At 36.1% G+C, this 13,436-nt stretch overlaps 1 protein-coding gene across 3 annotated transcripts in view; it reads right to left on the bottom strand.

Moving 5' to 3' along the window:
- chchd6a (coiled-coil-helix-coiled-coil-helix domain containing 6a) overlaps positions 1–12,825 on the bottom strand; it is a 55,903-nt gene extending 43,078 nt beyond the window's left edge. Inside the window, exons 1-6 of one of the 3 annotated variants that reach the window (XR_011977489.1) lie at positions 12,589–12,825; positions 11,916–11,985; positions 11,704–11,815; positions 11,183–11,327; positions 3,161–3,184; positions 76–159 (exon numbers count right to left, since the gene is read on the bottom strand). Coding sequence is in view for 2 of the 3 variants with exons in the window: in XM_072656554.1 (XP_072512655.1) it covers positions 76–159; positions 3,161–3,184; positions 11,183–11,327; positions 11,704–11,815; positions 11,916–11,985; positions 12,589–12,672 (519 nt within the window). In the remaining variant the exon portion in view is untranslated. The remainder of the gene's footprint in view (positions 1–75; positions 160–3,160; positions 3,185–11,182; positions 11,328–11,703; positions 11,816–11,915; positions 11,986–12,588) is intronic. The other 2 variants (XM_072656554.1, XM_072656556.1) reach the window with 2 other exon arrangements.
- Between the last annotated feature and the right edge of the window lie 611 nt (positions 12,826–13,436).

A 13,436-nucleotide genomic window follows, 5' to 3' on the forward strand; every position in this document is an offset into this window, starting at 1 on the left:
TTGTTATTGTCAACATTAGTTTTAATGTGTGACAATTAGAGTGTAGTTGTGGGTGTGTACAGAACGTTCACTAACCCTCTTCTCTAGCTGTGCAATCTGCTCCCGGTAGAATGCATCCAGTGCTTTCAGTTCAGCCTCCTTCTTCTCAAGCTGCTTACCCTACAAACCATACAAAGCACAAAAAACATTTGTGCCATTACAAAGTACTGAAATGTTTGCAATAATGAATTTCTGCGTACATTTCAAACTGTGATTTCATTTTGCAAACCTTATTAAATTAAAAACAAATGTTTTAATTTAATAATTGTTTTAAACATAATTATAAGACCTATTATTTAATAACCACTGTAAATTACTCTGAATCCTTCTAGCATTTCCATTAACTGGCAATCAATTCTGCAATGGCTTGGGACGATGTGCAATGAAGGGGAGAGAGAAAGGGGGGGAGGAAAAACAAATAAAAAAAATAAAATAAAATTACCAGATCAGTGACTGAATTACCTTTCCGATACAAAAAGTTTTTACTGGGAAATTTTGCTTTTAACTACAGAGTAACTAGAGTAAACTCTAAAGCTTCACCCACTGAAGTCACATGAACATTTTCAACTTTTTGTCCGAAACTACCTCCATCCAGCCGGTTATTTGATTCTAGTTAACACTGTGATTTTTGTTTGTTTTTTTTACTTCCATAAAAACATTCATTTTCTTTATTATAACTTTTACTTGTTACAGTTACTTGTTAACTATCATTTGATGTTTTTAAATTTTTTGTCTCATATCTATTCATTTATTTATTTTTTGCTCTATCCCCATTTCACTTGTGTTCAGACTTAAATGTTAGACTTGGCAGATTTTTCCATTATTTCTGGTCCCGCAGCAAAAATTAGTGTCATATTCAATTCAGATCTATAATTTGAGCAACATATAGCTAATATTACAAGGACAGTCTTTATACATTTTAGGCACATTGCCAAACTAGCTAGTACACAGGAACCTCAATAAACTTCAACTACTTTAAAATCCTACAGCCAGGGTCCTTACAAAACAGCCTTTTATGATAAAGCCCCCCAACTCTGGAATAACCTTCCAGATAATGATTGAGATCCAGAGAATGATGATCAGACTTAGTCTTAATCTTTAAACCTAGGCAGAAAACACATCTCACATTTAGTTTAGCTTTTGGTAAGTAATGTTTTCCCTTAGATAAAGGTTGCAGATCCACAGGTTTACAGACACAGGGAATTGTAGTAAACTGAGATGATGGAGCCATCATCTGGCTTGCATGCAATCACTCAGGTTTGTGAATGGTGGAGCAGATGGACGCCAGTGTTTCAGCATGCTCCCATGTCTGTGTTACCTTCTGGTTCTCTCCTTTTAATTAGGCTGTTATAGTCAGACCTGCCAGAGGCGTGAGCCACACTCTGATACTACCTTAACATTCTCTGCTCTCTACAAACTGATACTGCTCAACATTCTCTGCTCTATATGAATCCATTCAGAACTCTGTCTCTTTACCTTTTTAGAGTAAATGGTCACCCTCTCATCAAGCCCAACCTGCTGGAAGACTTACAGCTAGGGTCCCCTCTGCATCAGACCAGCTGCCACCCACCAGTCCGACCACCAGGCTCCCCCACCACCCAGACCAGACCAGACCAGCTGCACACCCTCCTACCACTGCTACCTGCCTAATGACCATGTTAAAACCTAAATGGACCTTAACAACCTGCCACTATTAAGATTACACCTATTAACTATCAATACTCTCATTATTTTTACAATCACTGCCATGACTATATAAAGATATTCTACACCATGATTATTATATTATGATTAAGAATATGTTGCACACCTGAGCAGTACAACAGTTTAGGTCGTTTGGTGACTTTGATCAATAATTTATACATAGTTCTGACCAGAGGATGGGTCCCCCTTGTAAGTCCTAGTTCCTCCCAAGGTTTCTTCCTCCAGCTCTGAGGGTCTTCTTACGTTGTTAATTTCTTGTCTTTTAACTAATTACTGATTGTGTAAAGCTGCTTTGTAATAACAACAGTTGTAAAAATAAATTTGATTTGATTAACTGGGTTAACTTGATCTAGTTTAATGAATATCTAAGTAACATAGGCCAAATTTAGTCAAAAATAAAGAAAACTGTAAAGAGTTCACATTTCTAGCAATGGCACTGCTTATAAATGCATTTAAGCAAACAGAAGTGTACAATATATTATGCAAATGTTTTCAGACCTAGAAAAGGAACTCAACATGGACATGCAACATGGACATACTCCAAAACGAGCAAATTGAGAGACATAGAAACAATCATTACCTAAAAGAATACACAAGTTTCAAGGGAGGATTTCATCACAAAAATCAGATGAAAATCTAAACATAGAGGATGATTAAAAGGTATCAAATATTTTGACACCTAAAATATTTTTTGCAAATGGATACTGTGTATCCTCATACTACATTGATTTGGAAAGCAGAAAAGGAAGCATCGCCAAATAAAAGCAAACACAGTATGGATTTAAACAATTGTGCAGATGCACAGTAATGCATAGCAAGAGCAGTAATGTCCCTAATCAAATAGAAACACACACATAACTAAAGAACTATGCATCTAAGGTGCCATGTCACAGCAGGTTGGAAAATGATGGAATGAAATCACTCCAAAGATTCAACATTTGCTATTTGATGTTTATTATTCTGCATGTACGAATATGTAAAGGTCAGCAAAAGAATATATTATCTTGCATGCACATGCATACCCTATGGCACTGAAAGAGCATAACATGTTCTGTATCAACCAAACAATGTAAAGCAACAAATCGCAATCCACAATTATGGGCTACCATAATAACCTCTTTTTCTCTGCCTCTTATCTAAAGCATGCAGCATTTATCATCAGCACGCATATCAAATTTTGCAATTTGCTAATTTAGCAATTGATTAGCTGGGTGGCTTTTAAACTGCTACCAAAAACTACAACATGGTTTGCATGCTCACTATCAGGACTTAATGCATGTGAACGAAAACATGTTTATAAAAATAAATAAAATAAATAAATAAATAAAAAATAAATAATTAAATAAATAAATAGGGACCAGTCAGGAGCAACAGGAATAGAAAGAGAGCATGACAGAGATGGCACAGCCATCCTTACCCAACTGTCCAGCACTGAGGCAGGCTGAGAAGGAAGATAAGGAGATATGGAGATAAGATTAAAAAAATTCAGAAAAATGTAGATAACACAGAAGATTGTAACAACAATGTATCGCAGCCAACATATAATAGAAGCTTACATACCATCAGTAATTTTTGTATCCTTTATGTCAATATCACACATTTGTCTTAAATTACAACACTGCTAACTCAGACATGCTTATGCGGTGCTCTATATACAAAAAGGAGAGAAAGTACAGACTAGGTTGGTCATGATAATTACATTATCGACTTATTGTACAATATGTGGGCATAATCTCATTCATTTTTACTCACCTAGATATTGTCTGTTGTGCTTACTTGTGTGTTTGTTATATAAGAATAAACGACACCTGAATTTTAGCCAGTCACATTATTCTGTTTTTCTCCTCAGCTCTCTGGCGGATTACATTTCTATTATTAACTATAATTAATTTAACTATTAAATTTGATCTATTTAACTATCAAATGTCATTGTTCCTTAAAAGGGTATAAGTGCTTTATTAAGCTATTATGTTATATCAGTGACATAAAATGGTCTTGACAATATTGACAATATTATTGTTTATTGCAATTATTTTGTCCAATCAAAACTGTGACAGACTCTGCTATGCACCTCTCTTTTGTCTATTTGTCATCTCGTGTCACAACAACACAAGTCTATTTGAGATTACTCCACTGCTATTCCTTTATTATTACATTATTTTTATACTATTATGTTTGCATTACATATTCACAAATTCTACTTTTACAGTAATATAATGCATAGTCCATGTGATTAGTAAATACACTTATGTGATAAGGACAAGGGGAATGCTGGCATTAAAGAAAAATAAATAAAATAGCAACGGGTTATTAAAGAAAACACTGGTGGACAGCTGACGTCCTGAAGTTCACATTTAATTGTGTATGCATGTAGGAGAGTACCTTGGACCAAGATTATTAAAACGTCTTGGGCACTCGACTAGACCTCCCGCCTAGAGTCGACCTACTTCAAAACTCCAGACCCTGCAGCAAAGTAAGGTGATCAACTTTATGTGCAAACTACTGGTGCCTAGAGTTTAACTTGAGCAGGAACGTTACATTCAGATTATAAACCTGAAATTATCTCCATCATTACATGTTTATTTTAATAAATGTTTTTTCATTACAAACTAGCATGAGTGTATACAAAGAGACTGGGTCCCTGGAGCAATCGAACTGCCTTGTGAATAGAGATTGAATTTAATTCTAAGCCAAACTGCATATCAAAGTAAGCTTTATTGGCAGTCTAAATTGATATAACTAGTTAAGTAAATTTTACAGTCCTGGGTGAGAGTCCTGGGTGGTGCCCGATTTATTCTGGTCATAACTAATTGAACCAGCGATAATTCTTTCATCAATTAACACAATCAATAATTCAATTCAACCATTTAATAATTAATAAATAATTTTGTCATCGCGCTCCCACTTACGCAACATGTAAATACTAGCTCTTGCATCACGTTTGTAATAAAATATAAAGCATTTTGATGACAATGTGTGTAACAAAACCAGGACACAAAGCAACGACATAGGTAAAAGCACTTAAATTCTTATCCAAAACTATAACTGAAAAGAAAAAAAAATTGCTTACTTTAGCAATTACATTATGCGCTATTAGTTTGCCCTATGTGTCCTAAAACAATTCTGTGAAAATACCAACAGTCAGATCCATAAGTATTCAGACAGTGAATATTTTTGTAAATATTACCTCTGTACATCACCTCAATGAATTTAAAAAGAAGCAATCAAGGTCTGATTAAAGTGTAGACTTTCAGCTTTAAATCAAGGGGTTTCCCAAAAACAATTGCAATGGCCATTTAGGAATTGCAGCATTTTTCCCCAGGTTAAAAGTCATTTGAATATCTAATAATAATTCATATACATATATATTTTACTGTGATGCAAAACATTTGCAAGTAATGACTGTGTGAAGTCTGGAATCCATGAACATCACCAAAAGAGTTTTCTCACTTTAGATGCTTTGACATACTTCCTTCTCCATACTTAACTCAGTTTAATCTTGGTTTCATCTGTACACAATCTTGTTTCAGAACTAGGCTGATTTTTAGCAGTCAAATCTGGCACACACATACACACACACGCACGCACGCACACACACACACAAACACCTGTTGACCTATCATCACACCTATCAGGTCCCCCAGCACAAATGGAGTGGATGGAATAGGCAGGTCTTAGGAAACTAAGAGACAAAGATAAAGAGATTACTTCATTTCATGAGAATTATTCACTCACCTTTAAAATCATCATGCAAGACCACTCATTACAGTACTGAAGAAATCACTTTAACAGCTTATACTGTTAATGTTAGCTCCTAGAAAACCTCTTGGTTTTTTTTTTTATTAGAATGTAGAAGTGCTTTATATATATAAAAAACTAAACATAATAAGTTGCTTCATCAGTTTGGTGTGGCATTGCAAAAATGTTTTATGAGCTTTATTACAATTTTGAATTAGAATTTTTTTTTTTTTGCTTAGCTTAATGCTAGGCACTCTGCGAATACACAATGATGCCAGAGGGCAACGTTTGGTCACACATACAAAACTGAGCAGTCATCACTCTCCTATAAGTGCTTATGGTGTCCTATGACTATGTACTAGCAGCAGTGTGTTACAGGAGACGTAGGGCTCAGTCTGCAGTAGCTTGTGTTCATTAGGAAGCCAGCAAAGATTCTTAATTCTTCAGTCCTAAAATGCCACCGACTTATATGCTTTGTTTTGCAGTCACTACTCTTACTGAACTTCGCATCTAAATAAACTCATCAGCCAATTAATTAAAAGCATGGTACATCTGCATACTTGAAGTTTGGAATTACACCAAAAGTGTCATGGTTGTAAATGCAATAAAAACATGTATTTGACTAGTGTGCAAGGAGGGAACCATACTCTCACTTCAATATTTAGGATAAATTCTGCCGAATAATAATTTCTAAGAAAATAGTGAAGAAAATACATTTTTAAAGCTTGGAATAATGAGGGTCACTCCAATGGTGTACCATTTTCAGTGGACAAAATCAAACCTCAGAGCAATAAAACCATTCAAAACCAGCCAATCAGCTGACAGGCAAGCGGTCAACCGCGCACTGCATAGCTTGATGTAGGGCATGTCAACTTGTCTTTGCAATCGTAACACGGCTTAAAATGTGCAAAAGCCATGTATCAAGTCACTTAATCATGGGCGTGTTTTGGGCGTAACGTGCAATAAACCAATCAGTGTGTCACTTGCCATTCCCCTTAAGAGCCAGACTTTGGCGGATTGCTATTTCAATGGCATCAACAATAAACAGAATACAAAAAAAAATAACATTCTTCTACAGGCGAGGCACTCTAGAATAATGTCATGCTCGGGGTTTGTGCACTGCTGTGTGGGTATGATATGAGCATAGATAAGGCGGGCTGTGCACATATTTTCTTACACTTCATGCACATAGGAAAATAAAACAATTTTTAAAAGATTTAGCCCAAATAATTTGTTTAGATTTGATATTTTAATTTGTTAACTTATTTGTACTAAGTTTCATTTAGCTTGTATATAACAAATCGATAACCACTCTTTGAAGTGACATCTCTGTATCTGCACTCCACTGTGAGGGCTTCTAAAGTATCACAAGCATGCATATGAGCCTTGATTCCTGAATCTGGGTGACAAGTAATTTTGCCGCCTCATCTGCAGAGTTTAAGAGTAAGGTTGCATATTAGTTATGGTAAAGAAGCACTCAACAAAGTCCTGTCACGCACACATGCAGAATGTCTAAGATGCAGACTTAATTTTGGGGATGTACAGTGGGTAGTACCTTTCTCTGACAAAATCAAGTTTACAAACCCCCTGCTATCTACCAATTAGCAATGTATCACAGTATGTTTAGATAATTGCATCCAGCATGGAATGCCTGTTTTTAGTATCATTGTTGTAAAAATAACAAAGTGTAATAGAATATTAGCAATAATAATAATTTTCAAAACATTTTCTGAAGAATGCATATTTGGCCTCGCTGATGGAGAACAAAAACAATCCCAGTGAGATCTCTAAACTTACTAAAAGAAATATACTCAACCTCAGATCCCAGCTACTTTAACCAGTAATATTTTTATGACTATTTAAATAATAAAATAGAAAATATTAGACAACAAATCCAACCCTCATTATTAAATAAAACATGGCCTTCACCTGGTGTAGTGGATTTAGAACAGAACTTAGTTGTAGAACAAAGGCTGGAAGCCTTCTACCCACTTCCACAGCCAGAACTAGAAAAAAATATTTCCTCAATTATAATCAGACCTCTTTTAACAGTAGTAAATTCTTTCCTTAGCTTAGGGCATGTACCCAAAACCCTTAACTTAATCAAGAAACCAAATATTGTCTAATTACAGACCCATCTCAAACTTAACGTTTATATCCAAGATATCAGATAAAGCTGTGGCCCAACAACTTTGCTCATACCTGAGTAAAAATGTCATTATGATAAATTCCTTATCATAGAACGAAGACAGCCCTAGTGACAGCCCTATCTCCTTCTTGCCTCTGATCAAGGCTCTGTATCATTATTAGCCCTACTTGACATCAGCGCAGCCATTCATACAATAGATCACATTATTCTCTTAGAAAGGTGAACATGGTTGGAATCACAGAAACAGCCCCATTGTGGATCAAATCTAACCGAATGTAAACAGTTCAGAAAGGTAAAAGATTTATCTTCAAATTACACAAAAGTAAGATATGGAGTTCCGCAAGGCTTCATTTTAGGACCGCTATTATTTACATTATACATGTTATCACTGGGCAGTTATAAGCGGACATATAAGTGGAGGTTAATTTCCATTGTTATGCAGATGACACACAGCTCTATATCAGCCAAACCTGATGATAAATCTAGATTAAAGAAAACTGAGGACTGTGTGAAGGATACAAAACTCTGGATGTCACATAACTTCCTCCTTCTTAAAAGTAACACAACTGAGGTTCTCCTTTTAGGTCCAAAAGCCACAAGAAATAAACTACCAGACTTAATGTTAAACTTGACTGATTTTTTCGTTATACCTGGTCCAGCAGCTTCTCGTACAGACCCATTTCATATATGTAAATCGTGTGAAGCAATTTTCACCAACTTACAAAGTAATACCATTTGTATATCTACAACCTGTGAGCAACTTCACAGTGCAGCTAGTCTATCTCTCAAGTATTAACCAAGTACTATTGCTGTCCACATAATAAAACCTCCAACTTCCATTAATTGTTTTTTGTGGACTACTAAAAACTTCAAAAACTGCAGAAATTCATCATTTCAATCATATTGCTAACTTTGTGTTCTGACTTCCTGTTTTAAGTTTTAATCCTATGTGAAGCTACTCCTTTTTGTGTGGGTGGACAAAGAGCAGGTATCCAGGTTTCCGCACATCTAACCTAACGAATATTAAAATAAAATAAAAAGAATTTCAAGTTACCTTGACAACACAGGGTCTTCCTCAAAAACATTATTAATATCTTAAATTAATTTATAAAATATTAGAAGGTATACACTTTTATAAATGTACCTTTACAATATATTAAATCAATGCATTCTAATTATCTAGGTTTACTAGAACAAAAAACAAAAAACAAAAAAACAAAAACATACATACATACAGTGGGGCAAGTAGTTAGTCAGCCACTGATTGTGCAAGTTCTCCTACTTAGAAAAATGAGAGAAGTCTATAATTTTCATCATAGGTACACTTCAACTATGAGAGACAAAATGAGACCAAAAAAATTCAGGAAATCATATTGTAGGATTTTTAAAGAATGTATTTGTAAATTATGGTGGAAAATAAGTATTTTGTCAATAACAAAAGTTCAAATCAATATTTTGTAACATAATCTTTGTTGGCAATGACAGAGGTCAAATGTTTGCTGTAAGTCTTCACCGGGTTTGCATACAGTGTAGCTGGTATTTTGGCCCATTCCTCCATGCAGAACTCCTTTAGAGCAGTGATGTTTTTTAGGGCTTTTTTTAGGGCATTTTTTTTTTTTTTCTATGAGAGTTGAGGTCTGGAGACTGGCTAGGCCACTTCAGGCCCTTGAAATGCTTTTTACAGAGCCACTCTTTCATTGCCCGAGTGGTGTGTTTGGGACCATTGTCATGCTGGAAGACCCTGCCACGTTTCATCTTCAATGCTCTTACTAATGGAAGGAGGTTTTGGTTTAAAATCTCACGATACATGGCCCCAATCTGGTTTAAAATCTCACGAAAACAGCCCCAAAGCATAATGTTTCAACCCCCATGCTTCATAGCAGGTATGATGTTCTTGGGATGCAACTCAGCATTCTTCTTCCTCCAAACACGACGAGTTGAGTTTTTACCAAAACATTCTATTTTGGTTTCATCTGACCACATGATATTCTCCCAATCCTCTTCTGGATCATCCATATGCTTTCCGGCAAACCTGAGACGGGCCTGAACATGTACTGGCTTAAGCAGGGGGACACGCCTGGCACTGCAGGATTTGAGTCCCTCTCGGCATAGTGTGTTACTGATGGTAGCCTTTGTTACTTTGGTCCCAGCTCTCTGCAGGTCATTCATCAGGTCATTTTTGTTCAGAATCCTACAGAAATCCTGTACAATGTTTTCTTCATTTTGTCTCTCATAGTTGAAGTGTACCCATGTTAAAAATTACAGACCTCTCTCATCTTTCTAAATAGAAAAACTTGCACAATCAGTAAAAATGAATGAATCCAATTACTAACAGAAAAACACTGCTGTCTGACAAAAAAAAACATCTCAATCCATCTCAATTTATGCTGTGTTTCACATTTTGACATAATGCGAATATGGCAGTAGTTCTTTACATTGTGCCAAAATGTAAATACTCCAAAATGACACACTGAACATACTGAAATCTATTTACACTGACTTAAGATGTTTTTTCCTTCTCATGTAAAGTTGCCATTTCTGAGAAGCTTTTGTCTGACTGCAACGAATAACGAGAAGAAATGGCTCTATCAACTTATGAGTATTAACCAAGCATTATTAACCACTAAACCTTGTTAAAAACACTTTGTTATGACAATATTTCCTAATGAGCCACAAAAAAAAGAATGTGTTATGTTACATGTACATAAATCTTCAACCACAACTCAATGTACAGGTATTTTATGTCTCATTTATACTAACTTTATATATGAAGAAGACAAAAAAAGTCTGTTTCAAATGTAGTCTGTGTCAAATGTTGTAACTGTTACTGCCCACATTTTGCCTCTACGTCCTATTTGCTGGCAAGGATGTTAAGCAATACATCCACCAGAGGGCAGTTCAGAGTCAAAGGTTGCCATCAACAGCAAACATGGCAACAGTGAAATAAGTTGTGATAACTTACGTTTGGGTTTTACACTTACAATGTACAAGGCTAGGTTTCTTTTAATTTTTTTTATGTTCAATTCAGACATGTGTAAGGGTCAGTAGGCTGCTCTGTATGTGATTACCCTTTCCATCAGCAGTAGTTTCAATGGTGTGTTACTGGGAAATAAATTATTTCGGTCATTACTCTAACGGCAGGGAGCTCGCAGCATGCAGCAAAAGTGGCATTTTATACAGGCATGCACTCCAAGCATGATGTCCGTGTATAGATAATGCATGTCCCTTTTGTCATGTTTACACAACACTTGTTGGACTTACTGTGCAGGACTTTGTGAACACAAGCGATTTGAAATTGTGGCAAACCCATTTCAAAGTGTAACTTGCACTAGTTTTGCAATATGTTTATTGTTGTGCCTCCATATCTCAGGGCTACGCATTCTGTATATTCACCATGCAAATGCATGCCCCGTACCATTTCAGAAAACATGTAATATATACATTTTATTGTGATGTTAATTGTATTGTGTTATTCATTTTTAAATGAAGCTGCTGTTAACTACCTTAGAATGCTGTCAAATAAGTAGGTGTAGGCATGTTTGTGTGACCCACCAGCTGCTTGGCCTTCTCTGACTCTTGGAGCGTATGCAGTCGCTCTCTATGCACAGCTCTTGTTATGTCCTGTCGCGCAGCCTCTCTCTCCTTATGTGCAATGCGTGCCATCTCTTCCTGTATAATAGCTTTCTCCTGTTTATACCTGCACACAAGAACATATTTTACATTTTATTATTTTGTATATACTCTTAACAAAAAGTGTTATTTACATAATTAACTATAGACAGGTAACAAAAGAAGAAAAAACAACAACAAAGCATTTCAGTTAGGTGTTGGGCCACCACTATGCAAGAACATCTTTAGGCCTTGAACTTAATACAAGTGTCTGGAATAGTACTGGGGTACCCTCCAGAAGAAATTCTTAATCAAACAAAGAAAAAAATGCTTGTTCAGGCTCAATATACCCCAGCAATCACAACATGGCAATAATATCACTGTAATTACTAAAAGTGGAAAAAAGAATTGCCTAAGGTCTAGCAATACAGACCAATACAAACAAACGGTACACTGCGCCCTACCTTCCTTCGAGTTCTTCTCTGTTGTCAGAAGCAGTGGATCCAGACTGAGAATTTGGTTGGGGCTTTGAAGGCGGAGTGTGTGCTGTGGCTGTCTGGGGTTTAGGCTGTGGACCTATAAAATCAAAGCATGATTTAAAATTAATTTCACCACTAGGTTTATTTAATCTCATGTAACTGTCCAAATGTAGAATTGCCAAAATAACATAATATACCTGGGCTATCCCTGCTGCTTATGGAGGTTTGACTGTTATTCTTCATGCGTTGCAGGACATCCTCTGACAACTATTGATAAAAGCATAAGTGTTATATGTGCATGCAATGGTAAACATCACTGATTTCAGTTTTATATTTGGGAGCTGTTCCAAACAACTATTAATAGACAGTGCGGTATACACACACACACACATTGTCTAGTTTTTGTAGAAAAACTACCAATAGAATAGGACCCTCTGGAGCATATACATATAAAGCTATTGGCACTATGCCTAATGCAAACAAGGACCTACGCCTTAGGGCATGTGTTCATCATAAGAAAAAATATTTTTCAAGGGAAGATTTAGCTAAAAAAAAATATTCTTGCAACCTCTTTTACATATTGACATATGTGCTTCGAAAGGATAATATTTTAGGCTTGGTCTCCAAACATTAGACAGCAATGATTCAGAACCCTATGAAAGTCTTCAGGAAACCTAAAACACAGAAAGTTAATCGTTCTGTTTGAGAACAGAGCATTCCATATCTGCAGTAACAACTCTGACAACGTTCACGTAGCCAATGGGCCTGTTTATTTCCATAAGGCAATAGCTACTTGGCTATCATAACTTCACAAGACGTAACGTTAGTAAACCTGGCATTGTGGCTAATAAGCAAGCTAGCTAGCGTTACCTTAACTCCACGCAGAATCCGCACCCTGTCATCTTCATCTAGGCCGAAAGACACTTTCCTGGTCGTACTTTCACCCGATCCCATGTTTTGAAATTGCCCTCAGTTAAATTCAACAAGCGCTGAAAATATATGTGCTGATAAACTTAAATAATCTTTTAAGAACCTGATTCCCAACCTCTCGTTCACTGACTGTTTTATACAGTTGAGATTTGAGAAACACCAAGAGTATCCTTTTGTATAATTGGCTGGCGAAACGGCACAAAGCACCAATTAAAACTGACGATATACTATATGCATGCGCAAAGATACCTGGGAACTGAAGTCCAGAGGCTGGAATCGAACCACATACAAATCGATTCGCTTCGGGTTTTATTGGTATAAAACGTTGTGTAAATAACTTCTTTCTATTGGTGTGCTATTTCGCCCCAAATAATACAGGCTGTGCATTATAGAAATCTCTTGTATTTGGCATGTTGTATGCAGACTGAATCTGAACAGTGTGCGACTCTCTCAGACAGAGAACTAGATCTGAAAGTTTTTGTTTTATTTGTATCCCCATTAGCTGCTGTCACAATAGTAAAGAGCTAACTTTGAAACCATGTTACTACATGTCGAAGCTTCTATAACAACATATCATGCTTTGCATTCTCAATGTAATTACTTTCTTCATACTTTGCCCAAGACAGGATGTAAACTGACAGGTCCACTACTGGGACCATTTAAGAAACATCTGCTGTCTTTAGGTAGAGGGATTACTTTTGCTTCAGTCCACAGCGTTGGGTATTCCTCACTTACATGTCCGTTTTTAAAAGAAGTTAAATGGACAGTTTCTCTCGTTCATGAATAAC

This window comes from Salminus brasiliensis, chromosome 14 (genome assembly GCF_030463535.1).
Source record: "Salminus brasiliensis chromosome 14, fSalBra1.hap2, whole genome shotgun sequence".
NCBI classification, from domain to species: domain Eukaryota; kingdom Metazoa; phylum Chordata; class Actinopteri; order Characiformes; family Bryconidae; genus Salminus; species Salminus brasiliensis.